This window comes from Malaclemys terrapin, chromosome 3 (genome assembly GCF_027887155.1).
Source record: "Malaclemys terrapin pileata isolate rMalTer1 chromosome 3, rMalTer1.hap1, whole genome shotgun sequence".
Classification (NCBI taxonomy): Eukaryota; Metazoa; Chordata; order Testudines; family Emydidae; genus Malaclemys; species Malaclemys terrapin.
Genome location: NC_071507.1, coordinates 40,866,698 through 40,893,806, shown reverse-complemented (window position 1 = coordinate 40,893,806; position 27,109 = coordinate 40,866,698). Strand labels below are relative to the sequence as shown.

The window sequence follows — 27,109 nt, the reverse complement described above, 5'->3', positions numbered from 1 at the left end:
GGCGTAGACAAGGGTGGGCTTTGACCCACCCCCTTAGCATCTAGCCTCTCTCTCTCTCCCCCTCCCCCCCCCCCCCCCAAAACTTGTGCTCCAACCCTAATGCTTGCCCTGCTCTACCCACCTGCCCTGTGCTCCAGCCCGGCAGCGAGGTTGAGGGCTTGCCCCACTCCACCCTTCACTCCTGCTGGGGAGCGGGGTCGGGGCATGGGTGGCTTACCCCACTTCACCCGCCCGACATTCCAGCCAGAGAGCAGGCAAGCTCCTGTGCCCTGATACACTCCCCAGCAGGAACACCGGGCGGAGCAGGGCGAGCCCCTGGACCCTGCTCCCCGACTGCAGCACTGGGCACAGGGGTGGCTCCAGGCACCAAGCACGGCAAGCCGCGGTCACTGTGAGGGCGGCAGTCAGGCTGCCTTATGCCTGCAGGAGGTCCTGCGGCTTCGGTGGCAATTCGGCGGCGGGTACGCCGAAGGCGCGGGACCGGCGGACCTCCTGCAGGCATGCCGCCGAATCCGCATTACCAGCGGACCTCCTGCAGGCATGTTGCCAAAGACTGCCTCACTGCCATGCTTCGGGTGGCAAAATACATAGAGCCACCCCTGGCTGGGCGGACAGAGCAGGGCAAGCCCTCTACCCCACTACCTAGCTGTACTGCTGGGTGAGTGGAATGGGGCAAGCCCCAGTGCTCCAACCCCGCTCCCCAGCAGGAGTGCTGGGCAGGGTGGGGCGAGCCCGGACTCCGCTCCCTGGCAGGAGCGTCGGGTGGGTGGAGTGGGGCAAGCCCCCACGCCCTGACCCCATGCCTGGAGCTGGGGGGCCCCTGGCCAGAGTTTCCATGGCCTCCTGCAAGGCCGGCTAGAGGGGTGAGGGGAGGCGCCTCATCCCTCCGCCACCCCCTTCATTGCCCACCCACACACAGTCGGGGCCCACGCAAGTGTCGGGTCATACCTACGCCACAGATTCGCGCATCTTGGCGACCGTGCTGCACCGCATAAAAGTGAACTATATCGTTTACAAAAATAAAGGGTCACAATTAATTGACAGTGCATAACTGAAAACATGCAAAAAACCCCACTGTGTAAATCAAGGCCTCGCTATTGCGTCTGAACCAGATTCTGATACTCTTACAGTTCCCTATTTCAGTGATTGGTATTGTTTGTCTGTGTAAACCTGGGCGCACATAGAAACTCATGGATACATAATTGGATACATATAACTTCATGGTTGAAGTTAAACTTGATTTTATAATAGTTGTGAATTTCTAATTAAGTCATACTTTAAAACTCTCCAAATAAAATGTTTTTAAAAGTGCAAAGTTGTGAGCACATTAATATATTGAAATGTAATTTACAGGATCTACATATCTGGAAACAATTATAGTTGTGTAACAAGTCTCCTTTTTTAATGAGAAAGTATATTAAAAATTCTGCCCTCAAACTGGCACATATTACTCCCATTATAGTCTTAACTATATTCTACCCAGTTGTGTTGAGGACAGAGTCTGGATAGTGCTGTACAAATATGTAAAATTCCAGTCTAATCCAGACAACCAAAAAATTGATTACTGCAGTGCATGGCACAAACTGTTTAAAATAGCATTAAAATGCCAAATCCTTCTTCCAGTATTCACACAAACAAGACTATTTAGTTAGTAGACTACTTGCTTGAGTCAGGTAAGCAGGATATGGTCCAAAAGATCTGTCAACTTTGTATAAATCAGAGCATTCAGATATTATGCTTCCACTTGAGGTTTAATTTGCCTATTGTCAGAATAGACTTTTTTAATGCCAATAAACCAATCTCTCTCATATCTCAGGAGGCTTTATTCTGAAAGCATTAAAGAGATGCTGACAACATTTGGTACTGCAACATATAAAGTGGGACTGAAGGTGCATCCCAATGAAGAAGATATGCGTGTACCCATAATGTGCTGGGGTAGCTGTGCTTACACAATACAGACTATAGGTAACATTTTGTTTTTAGTAACTACTGTGTGTTGGCAAGAGGCTTGCAGATTTTCATTTAAATTTACAGCACTGAAACTTTTTTTTTTTTACTTCTGCAGAACGAATTTTAGCTGATGAAGATAAACCATTATTTGGTCATTTACCTTGCCGACAGGTAAGATCAAATAGCCTCAGTTCTGAATCACTGGGTCTCTTTTTTTTTTTTTTTTTTTAAATCCAGAGTGCCAAAATTGTAGCCTGAAATTATTGGGGAGTTTTGTTTTAACTTGGGTTCCACTCTTTTCTCTATCAATATCTGATATATTTAACTTGAAACGGGGGAGGGATAGCTCAGTGGTATGAGCATTGGCCTGCTAAACCCAGGGTTCTGAGTTCAGTCCTTGAGGGGGCCACTTAGGGATCTGGGGCAAAGTCAGTACTTGGTCCTGCTAGTGAAGGCAGGGGCTGGACTCAATGATCTTTCAGGTCCCTCCCAGTTCTATGAGATAGGTATATCTCCACATATTTTTATTATTTTATTAAACAAAAGTAAAATGTAATTAAATTGTTCTTCATGAATGCTAAGTGTAATAGGTTGGGTTTGTCTCATCATAATAATAGCCAAAGCAAGGAGCTTTGAGATTGTAACTGTTCTGTAAATCTGTTTTTACGCTCGCTCGCGCTCGCTCTCTCTCTCTCTCTGATATCTTTATTATATTGAATTTGTGGCATAATCTATATCTCTCAAAACTCTGTGGTAAAGACTATAGCTACCTAACTAGAGAGATGTACTATATAGAGTCATAAAGGCATCGTTTTATTCCATCTTGAAGAGTTTAATTGTGACATTTAGTTTGGGGTGTGGTGTGTGTTTTTTTTTTTTTTTTTTTTTTTTTTTTTTTTTTAGGATGACTGCCTTACTTCATTAACAAGATTCGCAGCAGCACACTGGACAGTTTCATCTCTTTCGGCAGTACAGGGTCACTTTTGTAGGCTCTTTGCATGTAAGTTCAATACATTATACTAATTATTTTTGCATAATAAGTACAGCCACTGGGAAAGCTGACAAATTAGCTTACAGCGAGCAATATGATTATCTGAAAAACTATATAAGAAAATAAAACCCTGAAGAAACTTTAAAAGCTGTGAGACTTGCAGATACCCTTTTTTATCTAAAATTTACATGATTTAACATTAATTTTATAAGAACATTTATTTCTGGCATACTTATTGTTACCATGAATGCAAGAATCAAGTTTCAAAAATACACTTTAGGAAAATAAATGTACAGAATCCCTATTGTGGAATGGACTGATGGCGGTTTTTCTTTGTGACCCAGATTTTTTTTTTGTTAACTATTATTAACAATATTTTAAATAATTTGGATCAATAATGTTGAGATTTCTTGGTCTTAGAACTCAGGGGTGTTTTAGTTTGAGTAGCTGGAAAGTATAGCTTATGATACTGACTGAAAATTTTTTTAATAATGTAATTACATTATGTTAACTTGAAAACTATTTGAATGAAAAGTTTGTAGAAATAGATGAGCAGTCTTAGACATCCCAACACTTGAGATCTAAGTCATCTGAAATAGAATATAATAAATACAGATATATTGGCCTAATTATTAGAGATTGTGTTGCTCAGCACCTTTGACAATCCGGCCAATATCTGTCCCTTTATATAAATACATGTATGCTATAACCAATATATTTCTTGATGAAAAGAAGAACACTGTCAAGAATTAAGTAATGTGCATGTCAGTAAAACCCCAACTTAAAATTTAAAGCTCTATTAGTTTAACTTGAAAAAAAAAAAAAAAGTGAGTTACTTAAATCCTTGTAAGTTGAGATAGTGACAGTAATAATAATCAGTAATGCAACAATTGCTTTAACACAAGGTTCTTCTTCGAGTGCTTGCTCATATCGATTCCAATTAGGTGTGCGCGCGCTGCGTGCACAATCATCAGAATTTTCTACCCTAGCAACATCCGGTGGGTCGGCTGTGGAGCCCCCTGGAGTGGCGCCTTCATGGCGTTGGATATATACCCCAGCCGACCCAGCTCCCCCTCAGTTCCTTCTTACCGCCCGGGGTGGTCATTGAAACTGTGGAGCGCGGCATAGCTGTTCTCCACTCTCCCTAGCTTTACTCGTTAATTCTTGTAGATAGTTGTTGGTTATATACTTATAGATTAGTAGTTTTGTTGTTAATAGTTTTGTAGAGTAGTTATAAATAGTTAGCGGGGGCTAAGGAGGCTTTTATCCCCCCTTTTTCCCCCAGCGCGCAGCTGGGCTCATGCCCAAGGCTCCTGGCTTTAAGCCGTGCATGCCTATGCCAACGGGAGACCCTCACGACTCTTGTCTGAAGTGTCTAGGGGAGTCTCACCAGACGGACAAGTGTAAGATCTGCAAGGCTTTCAGGCCCAGGACCAAAAAGGAGCGGGATTTTAGACTTAAGCAGCTCCTTATGGAGGCGGCACTTAGCCCAGATCTTCCTTCGGCGCGCCAAGTTCCGGCACCGAGCGTCTCGGTGTGCAGCGCCCCAGCGGCGCCCTCCGGTACTGCACCACAAGGAGACGCAGATAAGGCCCCACGGCACTGTCCTCCGTCGGCACCGCGTCCACCGCAAGCCCCTCGGCACCGTTCCCTGTCTCCGGGACATAAAAGACCCCGCAAGACCCAGGACACTGCCGTACGACAGGCATCGGCTCCCCCCGAACCGGTGATGGAGTCTCATCCGGCTGCGGAGCGCCAGAGCGTGCAGGCATCATCGACACCGTTGACTCCGGCACCGGTTGTAGGGCCGTTGAGTCCGGTGCAGACTGGCTCACCACCTTGTCCTGTGGTTGAGCCCTGTCTCCCCTCTACGCTGGAGACATTTGCGACAGCGAAGGACCGTATCGCCCTCAAGGAGCCGGCGCCATCTCAGATCGCGGCACTGCATCTCCTCCGCATGGTGCAATCCAGGGGCATGCCTGCCCTGATACACCCTCCATCTCCGAGCGTGGACTCGCGGCACCGCTCCCGGTCTTGGAGCAGGTCCCGACGCCACTCGCAGTCCTGGAACCAGTCTTCCTCCCGGCACCGGTCCACTTCTCGGCACCGACCTGAGCATCAGTACCGGTCAGAGTCCAGACACAGTTCCCGGCACCAGTATGAGCGGCGCTCCCGTTCGCGAGGCTGCTCCTGGCACCGAGTCTACAGACTGTCTTCATCTTCGCGATCCAGATCGGGATCCCGGTACCGGCATGGCCTTCGGCACTGTTCTCGATCCCAGTTCCATTCCCCGGCACCGCGCAGAGACCGCTCGCCTGTGGACCGGCACCGCTCGGCACCGTTCCAGGACGAGCCTCTGTAATTACGCTCTGTACCGCCCTGGCCCTCAAGATCGGCATCTCGTTCGTCGGAAGAGGCCTCCCGATCAGCATACCCTGCTCAGAATCAGGCTGCGGATGACTTGGGCTATTGGCAGGAGGGGGCAGAGGACCCTAGACAGGACCCTGCACATTGGTCTTTCTGGACCCCATGGGCATATCACCAAGCTCAAGGGGCTCCACCAGTGGCCTCTCGCTCGGCACACTCTGAGCCCAGGGTACCTGAGGCCACCATCTCCCGTCCTCCCCCAGGGGGCATGGAGGCTCCTGTGCCAACACCCACGCAGGTCCCAGACCTCGGTGCAGGGGATCCTGCACATCGGGGACCCTTGGAGCCGGACCCACCTCTGGATCCTTTACCCCCTGAGGCATCCTCCTCATCTTCCCCAGATGAGGTGGTGGCGGGCACAACAACCTCAGGCCCACCTCCAATAGACCTCCGTGCCCACCAAAACCTGTTACGTAGGGTGGCACAGAACATGGACCTACAGACAGAGGAGATAGTGGAGGTGGAGGACCCGGTGGTAAGCATCCTCTCAGCTGATGCCCCATTAAGGGTGGCGTTGCCCATTATTTGCACGATCCAGGCTAACGCTAATGCCATATGGCAATCCCCAGCCTCCATCCCTCCCACTGCCAGAGGTTTAGAGAGGAAGTACTTTGTCCCCTCTAAAGACCATGAGTACCTCTACACACACCCTCCGCTGTGTTCACTAGTAGTCTCCTCAGTGAACGCAAGAGAGCGCCATGGTCAGCAGGCGGCAGCGCCCAAATTGAAGGACGCCAAACGCTTCGATTTGTTTGGACGTAAGGTTTACTCAGCGGGGGGTCTGCAGCTCAGAGCCGCAAACCAACAGGCACTCTTGAGTCAGTACAATTACAACTCATGGAAATCCATGGGTAAATTTAAAGAGTTGGTCCCCCAGGACTCGAGAGAGGAGTTTGGGGCCCTAGTGGAGGAAGGTAAAAAGGTGGCTAGGACCTCCTTACAGGCCTCCCTGGACATAGCGGATTCTACCGCCAGGACACTAGCGTCTGGGATAGCCAGGAGACGCAGGTATCAGGGTTACCGCCAGAACTGCAGCAAACCCTGCAAGATCTGCCATTCGAGGGCCAGGGGTTGTTCTCGGACAAGACGGACTCTTGGTTGCAGAGCCTCAAGGACTCCAGAACCATCATGCGCTCCCTGGGGATGCATGTCCCAGGACCCCAGTGCAGGCCCTTTAGGCCCCAGCCACAGAGGTTCTACCCTCCTCCTCGTCATACAAGACAGAAGGCGGGGGCGAGGTGGTAGACGGAGGTCGACCAGCCCCCAACCCGGTCAGAACCAAGATCCTCCTAGACTACCTTCAGGGCCTAAGCAAAATTTTTGAAGGTGCGCTCGAGGACGGCGTACTAGTCACTACCCAGGATCTATTCCCTTTATTTCGAGATTGCCTCTCCCATTCCCACCGTGCTTGGTCCCTTATAACCTCAGACCGTTGGGTCCTTCGCACGGTGGAGAGGGGATACGCTCTCCAGTTTTCTTCGTTCCCCTCCTCCCTGTCCCTCTTCAGGGACCCTTCTCACGAGCATCTCCTTACACAGGAGGTTTTTGGGCTCCTTTTTATGGGGGCCGTAGAGGAAGTTCCATCAGAGTTAAGGGGCAGGGGGTTTTACTCCCGCTACTTCCTGATCCCCAAAGCAAAAGGGGGTCTGCGACCCATTTTAGATTTACGCGGACTCAACAAATTCATAGTAAAGTTGAAGTTCCGCATGGTCTCCTTGGGGACCATCATCCCTTCCCTGGATCCTGGAGACTGGTACACCGCCCTCGACGTGAAGGACGCATATTTTCATATAGCAATCTACCCCCCCACATAGGCGCTTCCTTCGATTTGTATTAAACAACCTGCACTACCAATTTGCCGTCCTTCCCTTCGGCTTGTCCACGGCTCCGAGAGTGTTCACCAAATATCTGGCTGTTGTGGCAGCATACCTTCATCGACAAAGGATACAGGTGTTCCCGTATCTAGACGACTGGCTGGTGCGCGGCCACACCAGGGAGCCCACGTCCAGATAACACTACAAACATTCCACGAGTTAGGCATCTTACTCAACAAAGAAAAGTCCACTCTGGAGCCAACCCAGAGAATAGAGTTTATCGGGGCAGTCTTGGACTCCAGACTCGCCCGAGCTCTTCTGCCAGACACTCGGTTTCACACCATCACAAACATCATCCACGGACTCCAGATCTTCCTGATCACCATGATAAGGATGTGCCTCGGCCTGTTGGGACACATGGCCTCTTGCACTTACGTAACCAGGCATGCCAGACTTCGGCTTCGCCTACTTCAGGCCTGGGTATCATCGGTGTACTGTCCTTATCGGGACAACCTGAACATGGTGGTCACGGTTCCGAACTCAGTCTTGACCTCTCTCACCTGGTGGCTGGACCAAAAGGCGGTTTGCACAGGAGTGCTGTTAAACGCCCCATAACGGTCCCTGTACCTGGTCACGGACGCTTCATCTCTAGGTTGGGGCACTCACCTCTGGGAGCACCATACACAGGGCCTGTGGACCGCATCCCAACTAGCTCTGCACATCAATGTTCGAGAGCTGATGGCGGTGCGCCTAGCCTGTCAGGCATTTCTTGGTCTCCTACATGGCCGTTGCGTCAGTCCTCACAGACACCACGGCCATGTTCTACATCAACAAGCAAGGAGGAGCTCGGTCGTCTCTCCTATGCCAAGAGGCCATTTGCCTGTGGGAGTTCTGCATTGCCCACTCGATATATCTCATGGCATCGTTCCTCCCTGGAGTCCAGAACACTCTCTAGCAGACCGTCTCAGCAGATCCTTCCAGACGCACGAGTGGTCGATTCGCCCGGATATCATCCATTCCATCTTCCAGAGGTGGGGATTTCCCCAGGTCGACCTGTTCGCCTCACGCGCCAACAGGAAGTGCCATGTGTTCTGCTCCCTCCAAAGGCGATCTCCGGGCTCCCTGTCGGATGCTTTCCTGCTATCGTGGAAAGACCAGCTGTTCTATGCTTTCCCTCCATTTCCACTGGTCCATAGGGTACTGCTCAAGCTATGCAGAGACAAGGCACGTATGATTCTAGTCGCTCCAGCTTGTCCAAGACAGCACTGGTACACCACGCTTCTGGAGCTATTGGTACAGACTCCGATCACGCTTCCATTGTGCCCGGACTTGATCTCTCAGGACCACGGCTGACTCTGTCATCCCAACCTGCAATCGCTCCACCTTACGGCATAGATGCTCCATGGCTGAATCAGACAGAGCTACACATCCCGTGCAACAGATTCTGCTGGGAAGTAGGAAACCCTCTACATGGACCACTTACTTGGCCAAGTGGAAGCATTTCTCCTGTTGGTGCGAGCAGCGGGCCACGCCCCCCTTGCAGGCGTCAATTCCACTTATACTTGAATATCTCCTATCCCTAAAACAGCAGGGCTTGGTGATATCTTCGGTCAGGGTACACCGGCTGCTATATCGGCGTTCCACCCAGGAGAACACGCTTCCTCGGTCTTCTCTAACCCGATGGTCATCAGATTTTTCATGGGCTTAGACCGTCTATACCCACAGCAACGTCAACTGGTTCCGGTGTGGGATCTTAACCTGGTTCTCTCCAAGCTCACGGGGCCCCCGTTCGAGCCATTGGCTACCTGCTCACTCCTTTACCTATCTTGGAAGACCGCCTTCCTTGTAGCCATCACTTCAGCAAGGCGTGTTTCTGAAATCAGGGCGCTCACGTCTAAGCCTCCATATGCAGTCTTCCATAAAGACAAGGTGCAGCTTCGCCCCCACCCTGCCTTTCTTCCCAAGGTGGTATCAGCTTTTCATGTGAACCAGGATATATGTCTCCCACATACCATGTGTCAAGACCAGCGTATGCACTCCTTGGATGTACGCAGGGCCCTTGCTCTCTATATTGAGCGTATGAAGTCGTTTAGGAAGACGACGCAACTCTTCGTTGCAGTGGCTGACTGGATGAAAGGCTTACCGGTCTCCTTGCAATGTCTCTCCTCTTGGATCATGTCCTGCATTCGTGCTTGCTACGACCTGGCCTGTTCCCTGACGCCACACCTCACCACCCACTCCACAAGGGCCCAAGCCTCCTCAACTGCCTTCCTGGCTCACGTCCCGATCCAGGACATTTGTAGAGCGGCGGTTTGGTCATCGGTCCACACCTTTGCCACTCACTATGAGCTTGTACAGCAGTCCAGAGACGATGCTGCATTTGGATCAGTGGTTCTGCACTCAGTGATGTCTCACTCCGACCCCACTGCCTAGGTAAGGCTTGGTAGTCACCTAATTGGAATCGATACGAGCAAGCACTCGAAGAAGAAAAAATGGTTACTCACCTTTGTAACTGTTGTTCTTTGAGATGTGTTGGTCATATCCATTCCAAACCTGCCCGCCTTCCCCACTGTCGGAGTAGTCGGCAAGAAGGAACTGAGGGGGTGCTGGGTCGGCTGGGGTATATATCCAGTGCCATGAAGGCACCACTCCAGGGGGCTCCACAGCCGACCCACCAGGTGTTGCTAGGGTAGAAAATTCTCCGACGATCGTGCACGCAGCGCACGCACACCTAATTGGAATGGATATGAGCAACACATCTCGAAGAACAACAGTTACAAAGGTGAGTAACCGTTTTTTATTAGATGGGATGGCTTGTAGGGGCTGCACTATACAAAAAGTGCTATTTTCAGAAAATGTTGAGATTCATATTTACCCTGAAGTTATTGATAGAATCAATAGAAGTGGATCAGTTGCTGACATCTGCAGTACTACAGCCAAAAGTGAACACTTACAGTACTAAATCTCTGATAGCAATTTTAAAAAAAATAATAATGGTAGGTGTTTATATGGCTTTATGTTGAATTTACCAAAACAGTAGCACTTATAATCTGAAGGTATTGGAATCGTCACAGTAGTAAATTGTTTTCAAATAACAATAGCTCTTTAAATTTGCCTATGTATTCTTCAGTTATTAAGGGAAGATTAAGTGCTCTGGAAACAGTTGTCAACATAAAAATATTCTCAAGTGTGGTGGCTTACATTACAGTACAGTTTATGGCTAAAATTTTTATTATGATCTTTATCTGGATTTTACTATTTGGGGTAAAGATATTCTGAGGGAATGCTTTGTGATATTTTTCTTTGGATGTTGCTTTAAATAATAGATGGTTGTATCTTCAAGGAGGTTGGTTTTTTTGTTTTGCTTTTAAATGGAGGTACTCTCCATGCAAAATGGGTGATGTTCTATTATTGCATGGAGTACTTGATTTATATTTACTGTATGTTTGCTATTTTAAGCTTAAATTTGCATTTGGTACACTAAAAAAACCATACTATTTTGTTAGTAGCATTATTATTCCACTGGTTACGTTTATTTAAAGTAAAATTTAAAACTATGGGAATCACTAGTGCCGAAGCAGGGGTTTAAACCAAGGCTCATATTAAGCTGACTCACAGCCATATTCATATCAGCTGCTATCTTATTTTCCAGAATCAAAGCTGTTTTTTAAGTGAATCTGTAGCACAGACAATCTCAAAAATGTGATCTCAGCTGGAACAATAGCTCTGAGAGGTGTCACTTTCCCCATTCATCTCAGCGAGGTGTTGTCATCACTGGGCTTCTGAGTTAATTTAAATTTTAGCATTGTAATTAGCCTTATAAAATAGGAGAGAAGATTCACAGATCTACACGATTTCTGAGAGTGAAGTCTCATTTTTGGTGCGATAAGTGGAGATACCACAACTTATTTATTTTTCCCTTATTAAGAAGGTGCCAGTCCCAAAGAGCGCTGCAGAGATTATGGACATACTGAAGCCCAGAGATGGGAACCAGGCTCAAGTAGTCGAGTAGAGTTCAGAGAGCTGCATAATCGTATTTTAAACGTCTGCGTAATCTACAGTGAGCAGTGTCTCATTTTGGTGACTCGCATGGGCAGAGCTTGGGAGAGTACCACCACTTTTTCTATTGCAGTCCTGCTGTAACCAAAAGAAAATCAGAGAACAGAGTGTACTATACAGTTTTATACAAATTATTTTATCTCATTTCAATTGAAATATAAAGATTGGAAACTAGAATAGAACCTGCTCCAGCAGCGTGCACAAGTTCTTGAATTAATTTATTCCTTGTCAAAACCTGAAAGAACTTGTCAGTAGATACCTAAAACGTTAACACACAATTAAGATAACTATAGTCTATTCTGTAGCAAAAATCCGTGCCGATTGTTTGTTGTGTAATTAATACATTTTTGTGTGTTTTATATATTCAGCACTGGTGCCTAATGAAAAAAGTGGAAATCTTCCATGCATTCTTGATATTGACATGTTTCATTTATTGGTAAGTTTTTCATAATGAATACACCTACACCTTTGATCCTATAGGTTACATCTACACTGCAAAAAAAAAACATGGGGCAGTGAGTCTCAAAACCTGGGTCAGCTGAGACAGTGTGAGCCCCATGAGTGTATGGGGCTAAAAAATGCAGTGTAGATACTCCTGCTCAGGCTGGAGCCCAGCTCTGAGATCCTCACTGGGTTTCGGAGCCCAGCTCTGAGATCCTCACTGGGTTTCGGAGCCCAGGCTCCAGCCCAAGCCGGGACAGCTACACTGCTACTTTCAGCCCTGTACTCTAAGCTTGAATCTGTTGACTCAGGCTCTGAGACTCACACTGCAGGGCTTTTTGCAGTGTAGATGTATCCTTAGGCATCTTTTATATGTCAAAGCTGCAGTTATGTATTTTCTTCATAACCACAAGAGTTTTGAGGAAAAAATACAGCAAGTTAGGATACCTTCTCACAGATGTTTAGATTTTTTATATTTATTGCTATATTACAGTTTATCCTCCGACTTGGGGAAAAAAGGCAGGGAATGTTGTGAACCCTGCATTATTTGATAGGGATAACTATGTCACTTGAAGGAATGGTTTAACTGGTCTTAAAATTAGTCCCATTGAATGTACTGCAGCACAAAGGATGACGTCAAGAAAAAACTGACTGATTCTTGAGGCTGTGGCACGGAAGGGGGAAGACATTCATTCTCTTACACATTCTATTTTTCTCTATTACAGGTAAGCTTGGTGCTCTCTTTTCCTGCCATATACTGTCAGGATTTTTCAGGGGTTAGTCTTGGCACTGGAGATCTTCACATCTTTCATCTTGTCACAATGGCACACATAGTACAAATTTTACTTACTTCATCAACAGGTAATACCTCCTTTTTTGTTTCATTATCAATTTTTTTTAAAATGAACACTAAGGCTGGGTCTACACTTGAAAGTATAGCTATGCTGCTATTTCATACCAGCAAAGTACCCTTAGTGTTAATTAAAAGCATACTCTATTGGTCACAAATCACCCCCCCCCTCCCCCCGCACCAGCATAACTGTGCTGGCAAAAGTTTATGGCATAGGCAGGGTTAAACTTTGGTTTCCTGAAGAAAATAATCTGTGCTTACTAAAGAAAGGAATTAATGCATCCTGCTTTTAGTACTCATGTAACAAGAGGGACTGGGTATGGTATATTGTGCAAAAAAGATCTGTTCTGTGTGACATTGGCAGCCAGACCTGATCCCTGGGAGGAGACAAAACGATCTTTTCCTTGTTTTCTAATGGGGCATTTCACTTGTTTGTTCTTGGCCTTCTTGTCAAAATTTGGTTTACGTCATTATTTTAGATGTTTGATACCGATGATAATATAGCCGGGTCTTTAATGCTTCTTTTATAAGCACCTGTGGTATTCAGAGCTTCACCTCCTCTCTCAACTATTTCTAAAAAAAAAATTTGTCCATTAAAAATAATTAAGTGATTTCTAGGTTTAGAATTGTACCTGATTTATTTTTTTTTATTTTTTTGCTCTTCAGAAGAAAATGGCATGGACCAAGAAAACCCTAATGGTGAAGAAGAAGTAGCAGTGCTTACTTTGTATAAATTTCTTTGCCAGCATACAGGAAGGTAAAATGATACTCTCTAGTTTACACAACCATTGTTTCCCTCCTGCTCCCACCACCAATCTGTAACACCATATAAAGGCTGAATTTGATGTACTGATGCTGTTAAGAGAATCAGATTTTAAATTCAAAAGTTCTTGCTCCTTGTGTGCTACTAACTAATCCTGGTTCATGACTGACTGAAAAAAGTCACATGACAAATCAGAAAATTCCTGTAATTTATCTCCTTAGAGTTCAGTAATACTATACTGTAGAATAATTTTGATCAGCCATTTGGCATATGTAAATAAATCTTGATAGTTTCCAGCTGAGTTCTGAGAACTTATTTACTTTTTAGCCACTCAGCTTCTCCCAAATTTCTGATTCCTATTGTGTTATCTGTTGAAATTAGAGATTCATAAATATTTATCTTCCCATTAGTGTTAGCTTCAAAGTAAACACTCTCTTTACCTGACATTTGTTTCAGCCAAAGTCAAAAACTGCTCAATATGAAGTATGGCCTAACTTTTATTAAACATACTGTTATTTAGCCCAGCAGCTTTATGTTAGCTCTGTTTTCTTAACTTAGTCATAACATTTTACACACACACACACACACACACACACACACACACACACACACACACACACACACACACACACACACACACACACACACACACACACACACACACACTAATTTTATTCATTCTGTTTTAAGTGCCTTGAAAGAAATGGCCTCAGGCTGGCATCTGTGCAGGAGCATAAAAGCTGGAATTACGCCTTTCCTGAGATGCTCTGCTTTGTTTTTCCATTATTTAAATGGAGTCCCAGCACCATCAGAAATTCAAGGTAATGTCCATTTATTGCTAGATGTACAGGGACAGCTTTATAAATGGCATGGAAAACAATGATTTAAATGCTAACAAAAATAAACCACGTTAAACTTCCCGTGCTGTAGTAGCTGAAATTAAAACATGCTGACTTACTAATGATTCAGGACTATATCTGCACAAAACTGCAAAGCAACAGAAAAGGTTTTTTTAGTTTTTAAAAAGTCACTTTTTAATTAAAAATAGGCAAAATCCAAACAATTTTGCACGGTTGTATCTTTGTGTTTCAAAATAATATAGGACATGAAATTGATATTCTAGTGGTTAAAAAGAAGTAAAGGTTCATTGCTTGTTTGAAATCTCATCTTTATTACCTTCAGCATTCTTCTCGTACGAGACCTGCTCCTGCTCCCTTTGAATTCAATGAGATTAGCAGCAGGCCCTTAATTTTGAATTAATTTTCAAATGTGAGAGTGTAAACATAGTGTAACACTAAGTTGAATTTATGATAGCAACAACCGTAGCTCAGTTGCAGCTATGGTTCAGATAGGGTTTAAATATAAGTCTGGAGGTGTTGGTCATAATCGAAAAGAAAAGGCACATATAAACCCACACTACTCTAGGATCCCCATATTTAAAATTGAATTATTTGATATTTTAGTTCTGAACTAAAATTAAAGTCAGTGGTTTTTTTCATACAGGCTATTATCAAGACTAGTTCTTGCTGTGTAACATTTCCTTGAGTTATGGCTCCTCAACAAAATGTTGAAAAGAGTAAAGGATAGTTTTCATAGAATAATAGAATATTAGGGTTGGAAGAGACCTCAGGAGGTCATCTAGTCCAATCCCCTGCTCAAAGCAGGACCAACACTAAGTAAATCATCCCAGCCAGGGCTTTGTCAAGCTGGGCCTTAAAAACCTCTAAGGATGGAGATTCCACCACTTCCCTAGGTAACCCATTCCAGTGCTTCACCACCCTCCTAGTGAAATAGTGTTTCCTAATATTCAACCTGGACCTCCCCCACTGCAACTTGAGACCATTGCTTCTTATTCTGTCATCTGCCATCACTGAGAACAGCCTAGCTCCATCCTCTTTGGAACCTTCCTTCAGGTAGTTGAATGTTGCTATCAGATCCCCCCCCATCACTCTTCTCTTCTGCAGACTAAATAACCCCAGTTCCCTCAGTCTCTCCTCGTATGTCATGTGCCCCAGCCCCCTAATAATTTTTGTTGCCCTCTGCTGGACTCTCTCTCCAATTTGTCCACATCCCTTCAGTAGTGAGGGGATCAAAACTGGACACAGTACTCCAGGTGTGGCCTCACCAATGCCGAATAGAGGGGAATAATCACTTCCCTCGATCTGCTGGCAATGCTCCTACTAATAGAGCCCAATATGCTGTTGGCCTTCTTGGCAATAAGGGCACACTGCTGACTCATATCCAGCTTCTCGTCAACTGTAATCCCTGGGTCCTTCACTGCAGAACTGCTGCTTAGCCAGTCGGTCCCCAACCTGTAGCGGTGCATGGGATTCTTCCTTCCAAAGTGCAGGACTCTGCACTTGTCCTTGTTAAACCTCATCAGATTTCTTTTGGCCCAATCCTCCAATTTGTCTAGGTCACTCTGGACCCTATCCCTACTCTCCAGTGTATTGGACTGTATGCAAGACTTTGAGTGAAAAACACTCCCTTCTTCCCTGAACTTCTGTTTTACATAGGTGGGCTTCCCAATTTTTTCAGTCTGGACCACATCTTAACAGGGAGCTCATTTCATGAGCCATACCTGGCACTAACTGGCAACCTTATTTGCACTGCCATTGCTTGTGCTATATCTGTTTTGTGAATAAATAGAGAACTTCAGTCTCCAGGACTTTCAGTCTGGCACCTCTGACCAGCCTTAAATTCTCACTACATCTTAATGTGCAGTGTGTGGAGGGGAGGGAAGTCACACTTTTGCATTATAATTAAGGCTACGAGTATGTCCAGGGAGGTTGCGGAAGTCACAGAGACCGCCGTGACAGGGGTTGGGGGATCTCTCCCCAGCACCTTTGGAGGCAGGGGATCCCCCCCACCCAGCTCCCAGCCTCTGGGCAGGGGCGGGGGGGGGGCTGCAGGTCGCTGCTGCATGCAGTGGGGCATGGTGCTGGACCCTCCTCCCTCCCTATTTTGTCAGGGATGTTTTTAGTAAAAGTCAGGGACAGGTCACATCTTCTGTGAATTTTTTTCATTGGTCGTGACCTGTCCTTGACTTTTACTAAAAATATTGATGACAAAATTATAGGCTTAATTTTAATCCCCAGTTAGGGTTGTTTTATTTACTGTTGGTGAAATCTTCCTAATGCAACTATTTATTGTCTTTCTTTTTCTGCATTTACAGTAATTGGGGCAAGCCAATTTGAGCATTTATGTAGCTATCTTTCCCTGCCAAACAACCTCATTTGCCTTTTTCAAGAAAATAGCAAAATTATGAACACATTAGTAGAAAGGTATGAAACTTTATTCTTGAATTCCTACATAAAGTATGCTACACCAGAAATTAGTGTAAATATTTTCCCAGTAATGCATATATTTGGAAGAGAAAGATGAATGTATTTTAAAAATTACCTGTAAAATACAGAAGTTTATGGAAGAAGTCTTTTGGGATGGAAAGTATAACGAATAGAACTATATTTTTTACTTGTTAGTAGTTGTTCCTCTATAGTACTGTCTAATGAAGGCTAAAAGGCATCTTTTTTTTCTGTTGAAGTTGGTGTAGTGACAATGAAGTAAAAAGGTACCTGGAAGGCAAAAGACAAGCCATAAGGTGAGTATGGAGGGATTTTAGGATGGAGGAGAAAAGTTATTTATTTCCTCTTCTTCCCCCAGGTCCCCCCCCCCCCCCCCGAAGAACTGAGATATATTTAATTAAATATAGGGAGAGTGAAATATTGTTTAAATTTTCAGAGATTTTTGTGAATCCAGAATGGATCATTATAATCCATCTCATTTAGCCTCCTGCATAACACTCAGGCCATAGAATTTCATTCAGAAGTTCCTGAATCAAGCCCATAACCACTGGTTGAACTAGAGCATATCAGTTTGAAAGACATTTAATTAACCTCCAACTGATATGTAAAATTATTTTTAAATTGTCTGCTCTAAGAAACAAAACTTTTTTCTTTGAAATCAGGTAGACATTTGAAAGCAAAATTGTCTGGTCTGTTAAATGTATTTCTACTCATAAAACAATTAAATGAAGCTCAGGATGTTTTTAATGCCTAGCAGTTTTAAAGAAGATTGTTTATTTACTCAGAATGGAGGCTAAATATTGGTACCTCACTATTCAAGTAATTTAACACACAAACAAATGGTAAAACTCTATCATGAAAACTTATTTTTACACTTAAGTTCCGTACTAAATGGTATTAAATGAATTTTCTTCTTAAGCCTGTACATAAAAATGCTGGATTAATACCCAGCTGTGACAAAAATCAGTACATTACACCTCTACCCCAATATAACGCTGTCCTCGGGAGCCAAAAAAACTTACCGTGTTATAGGTGAAACTGTGTTCTATCAAACTGGCTTTGATCCGCCAGAGCGTGCAGCCCCGCCCCCCCCCGGAGCGCTGCTTTGCCGCGTTATAGCCGAATTCGTGTTATATCGGGTGGCATTATATAGGGGTAGAGGTGTATTTATTCAGTCAGTTGATTAAATGATAGACTACCAGTTTTAAAATGAAGATAATTTCAAGTTATAATATTCTAATTGAATAGTTGAAAGGTTTTTTTTGTTTTTGTTTTTGTTTTTTCCATTTGACTGATAGGAATTTTTTTACATCTGTTTCTGTTGTTCATCCTATACTATTAATGAACAGATAAGCAGGTTACAGATGGTTAATCCGGTGGTAGGTCTTTATCTCTCAGCATGTCACAGTGCACTGCTTCTTGCACAACCTTGAACTTAGATTGCACAACCTCATAGATTCTTTTTGTTTCTGAAGATATTAACATTATTAAAATGTACATTGTGTAGAATAATGGTTCTTAACCTATTTACCATTGTGGGCTGCATATGCAGCTCTCTCTGGGTTATGTGGGCTGCATCCACATATATATACACACTACAGTAAAAGCTGTGTTATCCGGCACTTTACCAACTGGAAAGCTGTAGTAATGTCCGGTTGGCGTGGGACCAACAGGTTCCCCACCTGGCTCTGTGTAGCTCCCCGGAAGCGGCGACATGTTCCTGCTGCCCCTAGACAGAGAAACAGCCGGGGGGCTCCGTGTGCTGCCCCTGCCCCAAGCACTGGCTCTGCAGCTCCCATTGGCCAAGAACCGCAGCCAGTGGGAACTGCTGAGGCCGGCATCTGTGGGTGGAGGCAGCGCGCAGAGCTGCCTGGCCGTGCCTCCGCCTAGGAGTAGCAGGGACATGTCACTGCTTGTGTGGAGCTGCCCAAGGTGAGCGCTGCCCAGATCTGGCGCCCCAACCCCCTTCCCGAAGGCCCTTCCCACATCCAAACTCCCTCCCAGAGCCTGTGCCCCGCACCCCTCCCATGCCCTAACCCTGAGCCCACTCCCGCACCCAAACTCCCCTCCTCCATTGGTAAGTATAACACCTAGTTAACTGGAATTTTTGACTTAGCAGCACCCCCCAGTCCTCCCACATGCCGGATAGCAAAGCTTTTACTGTACGTGTATCGCCTTGAAGATGTTACATGGGCCACAACTCTCTGCTGATTAGGCTGCAAGCAGGCCGCAGGTTGAGAACCACTAGTGTAGAATCTGGAGGGAAAATAAGAAGGTCTTGACATTTTACTCCTTGTAGCAGAATTGAAGAATGGCTGCTTTCAAAACAATATTAGTTGTATCAGAGACTTGCGTCTAATATTCTGATCCCTTAGCAGGAGAAATGTTCATATAATCCTATCGTGTATCAGGATGAAACACTGTCTAAAGTATGCAAATGAAAGAATACATAATTCTAGGACTTTTCTTGAGCCATAAAGGAGAAATAACAAAAATATGACTCCATGCAAACCAAATCTAGTATGTTTCAATTGTGGGACGTTGGATTCCTTTGTGGTATATCAGTTTGAGGCTTATCACATCAAGCTAAAAATGGGCTGCTCTTTAACTATTCACGTGGGCAGAGAGGAAGAAAATTAAGGCTTGTGAATAGTGCTATGAAACAGCAAATGGAACAGTATCAAGTAAGGGCTTATCTATGCGGTGAGGTATTGCAATCAAGAAGGGTGTGATATCTAAAGCACACTAACTTGTGCATTAATTGGTCTATGTAAACCCTGCTGATGCACACTAGAAGTTCATTAGTGTCCTTTAACATAGCACTGGGACTGAATGTGGTTCCAGCATGCCTCCACCAATACTTATCAGGTAATCATATACATTATTACATTGATTTTATATTAAATCATAGAACATTTAAAGAAATGTGTGTTCACAGTAATTTTTAGATCAAATTTCTTACCCCCATATGCCATTTCAATGTTTTGTCATAGATATGGAGACTGGTGTAAGATATAGAAGACAAAATTGAGTGTTGATCACTTACATAAGATTGTTACTGAGGTAACACTTGGGGAAATAGGAGTTTGCAATGATTGTGTCCACTATTTGTTAAACATGTGATTGTTTCATTTTAGCTATGCAAGAGAATCTAACAAATTAATAGACCTTCCAGATGATTACAGCTGCCTCATTAATCAAGCATCTAATTTCTCGTAAGTTTTTTATGCAATTATGATGGTGAGCTTTAAAAGCCATTTGTTGCTTTTGATGAACGGGAAAATCTTCTAGCATGAGAGCCTTGAAAAGATTGTTTAGAAAATCATAAAGTAAATGGTACATGTTCACTGCCGTCTTTTCTGCTAAAGTGCCTTATCTTCGTTACTTATGTCAATGAAACAAAGTAGAAGTGTTGGGGGAGGGGCGAATTTAGAATCTGTAACTTCATTTAACTGGAGAAGTTTCCAGAGTAAATTTGAATCTATTGATTACCATTTCAAGTACTGAACTATAACTCCATAGTAAAGATTTAACTGTATTCACCTACCTGTATGGATTTTTTTTGTTTGCTTATGTAAAGGTGTCCAAAATCAGGTGGTGATAAAAGCAGAGCACCAACATTGTGCCTTGTATGTGGGACCATGCTATGTTCTCAGAGTTACTGTTGTCAAACAGAGTTAGAAGGGGAAGATGTTGGAGCCTGTACTGCACATACATATGCATGTGGTTCTGGAGTGGGTATATTTCTCAGGTAAGGACTTCATTGTATCTAAATTTTATTAATAGGGTACATGTTGTACATGGGCATGAAGTGAATATTTCTATAAATGTGACTGTCATTGCACTGTATGTAAGGACAATGATGTTCGTAGAAAAGAAGTTAGTTAATAGTTGCACAAAAAAATAGAGTATTTTTCTTATCTTCATTGCACTTCAGAATTTTTAGGAGCTTTTATCTTTGATGGAATAAGATCTCTTGGAAGGTCCAAAGCTAATCAGAAAAAGGATGTGTCCCATATATTGTGTAACATTTCAGTGGAAATAAATGAAATGATCATGGTAAACTTTCTATTTTTCAGAAGTCATGAAAATAACTTTGATGTAAAAGTTAGCTCTAAATTAATTTCACAGGAATAAAACTGTGGCATCAGGTTATAATTGTCCCATCTGTTGACACAACAATACATGTGCATTGAAGGATTAGACCACATAATTTGTTTCAGGTTTTTCATAAACATTTGTTAATGAGAATCAAAATTGATGTATTTTCTTGCAGTGTTCTTAAGTAGCTTCCAAATAAATTAGTTCAGGAACGCTGATAATTATGTTGTAACAGATAAAATGTGGAACAACATTTTGTTTGAACTATTTTATTACATGGCGTAGGAGGGATATAAATATTTTCAGATGGTTTAAAACTTACATTTTAAATTCCACAGTATGTGCAGATTATACAGAATCACAGATACGTTAGAGTTGCAAGAAGCTAATGTTTGTGAAAATACCAAAAATGTGGTTACATCATAAAGTTAATGACCAAAATGTCTTGGCGCTCTCTCTGTGCAGAGTACGAGAATGTCAAGTGCTATTTTTAGCTGGAAAAACAAAGGGCTGCTTTTATGCTCCTCCCTATCTTGATGACTATGGAGAGACGGACCAGGGACTCAGGTACATTTTCTAGCACAGATTTTAAAATGTTAATTGAAACACTTTTTTACCCTCAGAAGCAGTTGGTTCATATAATAAGCTTAGTTATATATTAAATAATTTATAACTAAGCTGCTAAAGTTGGGCAATAATGTAGTTGTGTGTGGCGGTAATGTCTAAAGCAAATCTTTTAAAAAAATATTTACTTTGTTAGAAACATCTGATAATTTGCCTGGTATAAAGAGGTTTCCTGAAGGGGGTAAATTCTTGAATAATGTCTCAGCATCTCTGAGATTCCATAGACAGTACTATTGACAAATATATATCCTACTTTTTATGCACAATTTGTTTATTAAATATAGCTAATTATGTATATATGTCTATATCAGATGAAAACCTCCTGTTCCAAGTTGACTTAAAGTAGATCTGCATGCTGCTTTCTGTACTGAAGTCTTTAATCTTAGGGGGAGGGGGTAGCTTGGCGTTCAGTAGCATTTACTCTTACTGGCTTTATAGATAATGGAACCAGATCCTTGCAAATGGTCAGAATCATAAAGTGTAAGCTGGTAGTGGCGGCATACAAAGATTGTTTAAAGCTCACCTTTACATTGCTCTAATCCTGGTGCTGCTTTGTACTTGCTGTTCCCCCAGCCCTGGGGCTGCTTGTAACTTATGCCACCATTTAACAGTCACAAGGCACTGAAACACGCCAAGTTTTGTGTGTCATGAGGGTGGGTTCCCCCACCCCCTTCTGTATCAGTGTCACCTTTTGTCCACAATGCTGGCAGGAGATGAGGAAAATAGTGTATTTGCCTATGCATTGCCTGATACACTCCTGCCAAGGTCATTCTTACCTGGGTCAGATAAATGAAGCTTGTGCTATACCACTGGTGTTATTTGACTATATAGTGGCCTCATTGCATCTGACAATTTGATCCTCTATTTCCACTGGCTTCAGAGGGGAACATGCCTTCCCTAGGCAGTTTTCTCCAGGTTTGCCTTAATACATACTTCACCTATAACCAGATAGCCCAAATGTAGTGGGGTTGAGAAGCATGCCATGATTCTCACCTTCATTTCTTCTGCTTTTATAGATTATTTTTTCTCCAATATGCCCCCTAGTGTGTGGAAGCATAGGGCCCAAAACTAAGTTAGTATCTCTCCTCATCTTGAAGAGATGACCTGTATCTACACAAACGTAAAGGGCTGTCATTTTTAATTATGCTCATTACACAAGATGAAAATTTTGTGACTGTAGGGGGTCAGACAAAATACTACAGGATTAAGTTACTTTGGCATCAACTCTGTCGCAAAAATTGCATTGAAAGTATTCTTATACATACAGTAACATTAAAAGATCATATAAGTGTTTTGTGTATTTGTGAGTATGTAACTGCTCTATAACACTTCACAATTGTAAGTTTCCTAATAAATGTATTCTTTTTCAGGCGTGGGAATCCCTTACACTTGTGCAAAGAACGGTTTAAAAAGATTCAAAAACTCTGGCAACAGCACAGTATCACAGAAGAAATTGGACACGCACAAGAAGCAAATCAAACACTAGTTGGCATTGATTGGCAGCATTTATAATTGGTTATCATCTGAAGACTGGAACTTTATTTATGATGATTTTTGTAACCCAGTAAGTTTTTCAAACAAAAGAGGGATTAGGAAAAAAAAATTTGAGGAAAATAAAGAGACAATTCCAGTCCTTCTATTTAACCTTTGTTTTCCAATTTATTTTGTAAAGTTCCTGGTTACAATAACCATGTAAACTTTTTTCTATGTAAGCAGGTTTTACTAGTAGTATTATTTGCACTGTGCTTCCTTCACATGAAACCTCTTGGGGTATAGAACCTGGGCAAATGAACTTAAGTTTGTGGGACAAAAGAATGACTCTTGGAAATCTGACTCTGATTTTTCTAATGAACTACAAGAGGGGAAAAAACTGCTGAAATGGAGACTAGATTAAGCACAATTATGGATTGTGTTTTGCCCTTTGCTAGTAATCTGAGCCGGTTTACTTTATTTATTATTCTACGTTTTAATACTTAAACTGTGTACATGCAATGGAATAAAGTAAGGATGAAAATAATGTAGCAAATGGATGTATTTGTCTGCATCAATGGATAACTCTTAAACTCGGTGTATCTAAAATTTATTTTTTAATTTGTATTCTTGCAGATTTTTTTGCCTTCCAGTTGATTTTCTTTTTACTAAAAGAACTAACACTAGCTTACAAGTAAAACAATTCAATTTAAAGCTATTTCTGGAGCATTGCACTCCTTACACCTATTGTGTGGTTTGCAATTTTAATATAGTGGGGAAACCTTTTCATTTTTCATGATGTGATTGTTTTCCCAAATTTAAAGGGTTGACATTGTGTTTTAGAAGATGTCTTAAGACAATGGCAATATATTAAAAAAAGTCACATTTTTCTTCATTTTTGACTTCCATCTTTGAATGTGCAAATCCCACCTACATCTTATTGCAGTTTCCTAATTTCAGGTCTTCAAATAGAAACTCTCAGACAAAAATGAATCATTTTCTCTGTATATGAAGGACATCTGTCACAGAGCACTTGTTTGCTCCTGTTCATTTCCTTTCAGTTGTACCTTCAAGTACATTTACTTTCTGACATAGTAGACACTTGACTAAAGCTCTGTAAAGATGTTTGTCTATAGTATATTTTATAAATATATTCTATATCTGCACAGATTTTGCACTTGGTATGTGGGTGCCTGAAGGTATAGTTGTATGTAGTAAATGCAATGTTAGACCCTCAAGAAATCTCTGAATGACATACGTTCTGATAGAAAATCCATAGACTTAATGCCTTCCAAGTTTTTGGTAAGTTATTCAAATAATTTATTTACGTAGTCCTGAGTTTTAATAATCAAAGTGATTCTTTTACTGAGGCTTGCTTTTGATTTCCTCTTCAGCCCAGACAAGCAATCCTTTCTGTGGCTGCTGTCTTTATTTACAATGGGCTTGATTGGATTGTTTGTATTTTTACAGATTTAATGTTTCAGAATAATTCTGTATATGTTACAGTGTATAGGACAATTCTCCACAGGCTCGGAAATAGTCTTGAGTTAAGATGTAGACAATACAAAATAGGCAAACTGAACAATTACCAACTCCTATTTCTTAAAGCTGGTATTAGATACAACATTCTTGTCTCTAATGTCTCTTTGATCGTCATATATACACCTCACTCTTTTATAAGAGAGCTGCAAAATCTGCAGAAAGAGAATCAGCATTAAAGTTCCATCAGTCTACCCTTCCTCCTCTTAGTTATATATCAACTTCTTGCTGTGCATGTCATAATTTTTTTTTTTCTGCAACACTATTTCTTTTACTGAAAGGCTTGCTGCTTCTGCTTTATTCCACCTGTCTAGGGAACTTAATTAAAATGGCATTGAAAAAAATCAGTTTTATCATGGGCATAGATATTCCAGAAATAACAAAATGGTATCTGCCACAATTCATTACACTGACAGATTTTCTGGGTAAATCAAAACATTGATAGAAGGCATTTTTCTCATTTTTCTGAGATGCAGAGGGTTGAATGGATTGATGGAATTATGGCTGCAAAAAATAGCAAAGTACACAATTTATCCTGTTTTCTGTAAATTTAGTCATTCTTTCTTAAACTTTTTCTTTTCTGATTTGTTTTGCATGTATTTATGTTCATGGTAGAAATATTTATATAACATAATTTTGGTATCAGGGAAGAAATACCTGTAATAAATCGGCTACAACTTTAATATCTGTGGACTACTTGTAAAATTTGGAATGTATCATATGTTTAAAAAAAAAAAAAAAGAAAAGAAAAAAAGTTGCAAGTATCAAAATAAATGATTTAGGTGTTGACATTAAATACTTTTTAAAATCTTATTTATTTTTAGAAAAAGTTTTGCTGAACTTTGGAATTAACTTCAATTACCTTGTTGCTCTGTAGTGTTAATCACAAGATAAGAGAAATACCTGGATATGCAACACCTGCAATTCTCTGACTAAAGATGATTATAATATTAGTGTCAATTACTTAAGCTAACTAACCCTGTCTTGACCTCTACCAAAAAGTCTGATAATCATTTAGCAGATTGATACATTTTTTAAAGAGCTGATGAGTAAACACAATTAAAAACTCACTCAGAAGTAAATCAAATGGGGCAAACAAAGCCTGCTATTTCTTTTCCCAGGAGGCAAGATGTTGCCTCTTCTGTTGCAAACTACTATGTACATATTTATTTATGTATTTATTTATTTATTTAGAATTCAGGTCTATCCTTCCTTTGTGCTTCATTCATAGCTGTCCAGAGGTTTGAGTCTCTTCCTCTTGTTCATGTCCGCTAATTACCTGGTAGCAGTTGTGCATAATATTTGTAATGAATGAATGTTAGACGTATTTAAGTTTACTACAACAACAACAACACCTACTTAGTGAGTGAGGCTCTCTGGAAGCTGCAAGCCTGTAGTAGAGCTTGCACAGAGTTTCCCTCCAAACCTGGTTCAGATTTTCCCCCAAGGGCCTTCAGATCAGATCCTATCTTACTCAGTAGGGTTACCATATTTCAGCAAGCAAAAAAGAGGACGGGAGGAGCCCCACCCTAGCCCCGCCCCTCCCACTTCCCGCCCCCCCAGAACCCCCAACCCTCCCCCCGTTCCTTGTCCCCTGACTGCCCCCTCCTGGGACCCCTGCCCCTAACTGCCCCCCAGGACTCCACTCCCTATCTAAGCCTCCCTGCCTCTTGTCCCCTGACTGCCCCAACCCTTATCCACACCCCCACCCCCAGACAGACCCCTGGGACTCCCACGCCCCATCCAACCACTCCCCACCCCCTGACAGCCCCCCCCCAGAACTCCCAACCCATCTAAACCCCTCTGCTCCCTGTCCCCTGACTGCTCCGATCCCTCTCCCCACTCCTGCCCCCTGACAGCTCCCCCCCAGAACTCCCAGCCCCCCACCCCCCCGCTCCTTGTCCCCTGACTGCCCCCTCCTGGGACCCCTGCTCCTAACTGCCCTCCAGAACCCCACCCCCTACCTAAGACTCCCTGTTCCTTGTCCCCTAACTGCCCCTTCCTAAGACCCCCCCCAACTGCCCCCCAGGACTGTATCCTGACTGCCCAAAACTTTCTCCATTCCCCCCAAAAAGCCCCCCCCCGTTTCTTGACTGCCCCCTCCAGAACCTCCCTGTCCCTTCTCCTGCCCCCTTACCCTGCTGCTCAGAACAGGGTATTGGGCTCTGTGCGAGCCGAGCCGGACATGTGGCTGCGCTCCCCAGCACAACAAAACCCGGTCCCTGGCCCTGCACAGTGCTGCCGGACCGGGTTGCAGGGGAGAGCTGCTGGCTCAGAATGCAGGGCGGATCCGGCTCCTCTACAGCTGCTCCTGAGTCCAGCCCGGGACTTTTCTGCAGCCCTCCCAGCCGCTCGCTCTGCTCTGCCGGGGGAGGGGGGAAATCCCGGACATTTTGAGTGCTTTACAAATTCCCCCCGACGCTATTTTTAGCACGAAAAGGAGGACATGTCCGGGTAAATCCGGATGAATGGTAACCCTATTACTCAGCCAAGATAGCACTTCTTTGCACTGTCCCTAGCCTACCATGGGAAGCTGCCTTACACTATATGGTTGTTGCACCAAAGTAAAAGTTGTCTGCTGATGCCATTGGTCCCCACAAATCTGCATTAACTACTCTCTCTGCTTTCTATTGCTGGTTTCTGTTGGTGAAGAGTAGCTCATGCTAGCTCCACTGCAATTCTCTTCTGCACCACCCCTCCCCCCTCTACGCCCCCAAACACACACACTTGCATGCTCTTGTGTGTCCCGCAGAGGGCTTCCCATACTACCTTCTT

The 27,109-nt window shown here is 43.3% G+C and overlaps 1 protein-coding gene across 3 annotated transcripts in view; it reads left to right on the top strand.

Moving 5' to 3' along the window:
* The window catches only part of UBR2 (ubiquitin protein ligase E3 component n-recognin 2), a 109,828-nt gene extending 84,811 nt beyond the window's left edge, over nt 1–25,017 (top strand). For all 3 annotated transcript variants that reach the window (XM_054022190.1, XM_054022187.1, XM_054022189.1), the window contains exons 35-47: nt 1,817–1,965; nt 2,066–2,121; nt 2,854–2,950; nt 11,610–11,677; nt 12,408–12,543; nt 13,199–13,289; nt 13,986–14,116; nt 16,471–16,579; nt 16,840–16,896; nt 19,738–19,815; nt 20,181–20,351; nt 21,167–21,268; nt 22,696–25,017. In XM_054022190.1, coding sequence (XP_053878165.1) covers nt 1,817–1,965; nt 2,066–2,121; nt 2,854–2,950; nt 11,610–11,677; nt 12,408–12,543; nt 13,199–13,289; nt 13,986–14,116; nt 16,471–16,579; nt 16,840–16,896; nt 19,738–19,815; nt 20,181–20,351; nt 21,167–21,268; nt 22,696–22,837 — 1,387 coding nt within the window. In that variant the 3' untranslated portion in view covers nt 22,838–25,017. The remainder of the gene's footprint in view (nt 1–1,816; nt 1,966–2,065; nt 2,122–2,853; nt 2,951–11,609; nt 11,678–12,407; nt 12,544–13,198; nt 13,290–13,985; nt 14,117–16,470; nt 16,580–16,839; nt 16,897–19,737; nt 19,816–20,180; nt 20,352–21,166; nt 21,269–22,695) is intronic.
* Nucleotides 25,018–27,109: the final 2,092 nt, after the last annotated feature.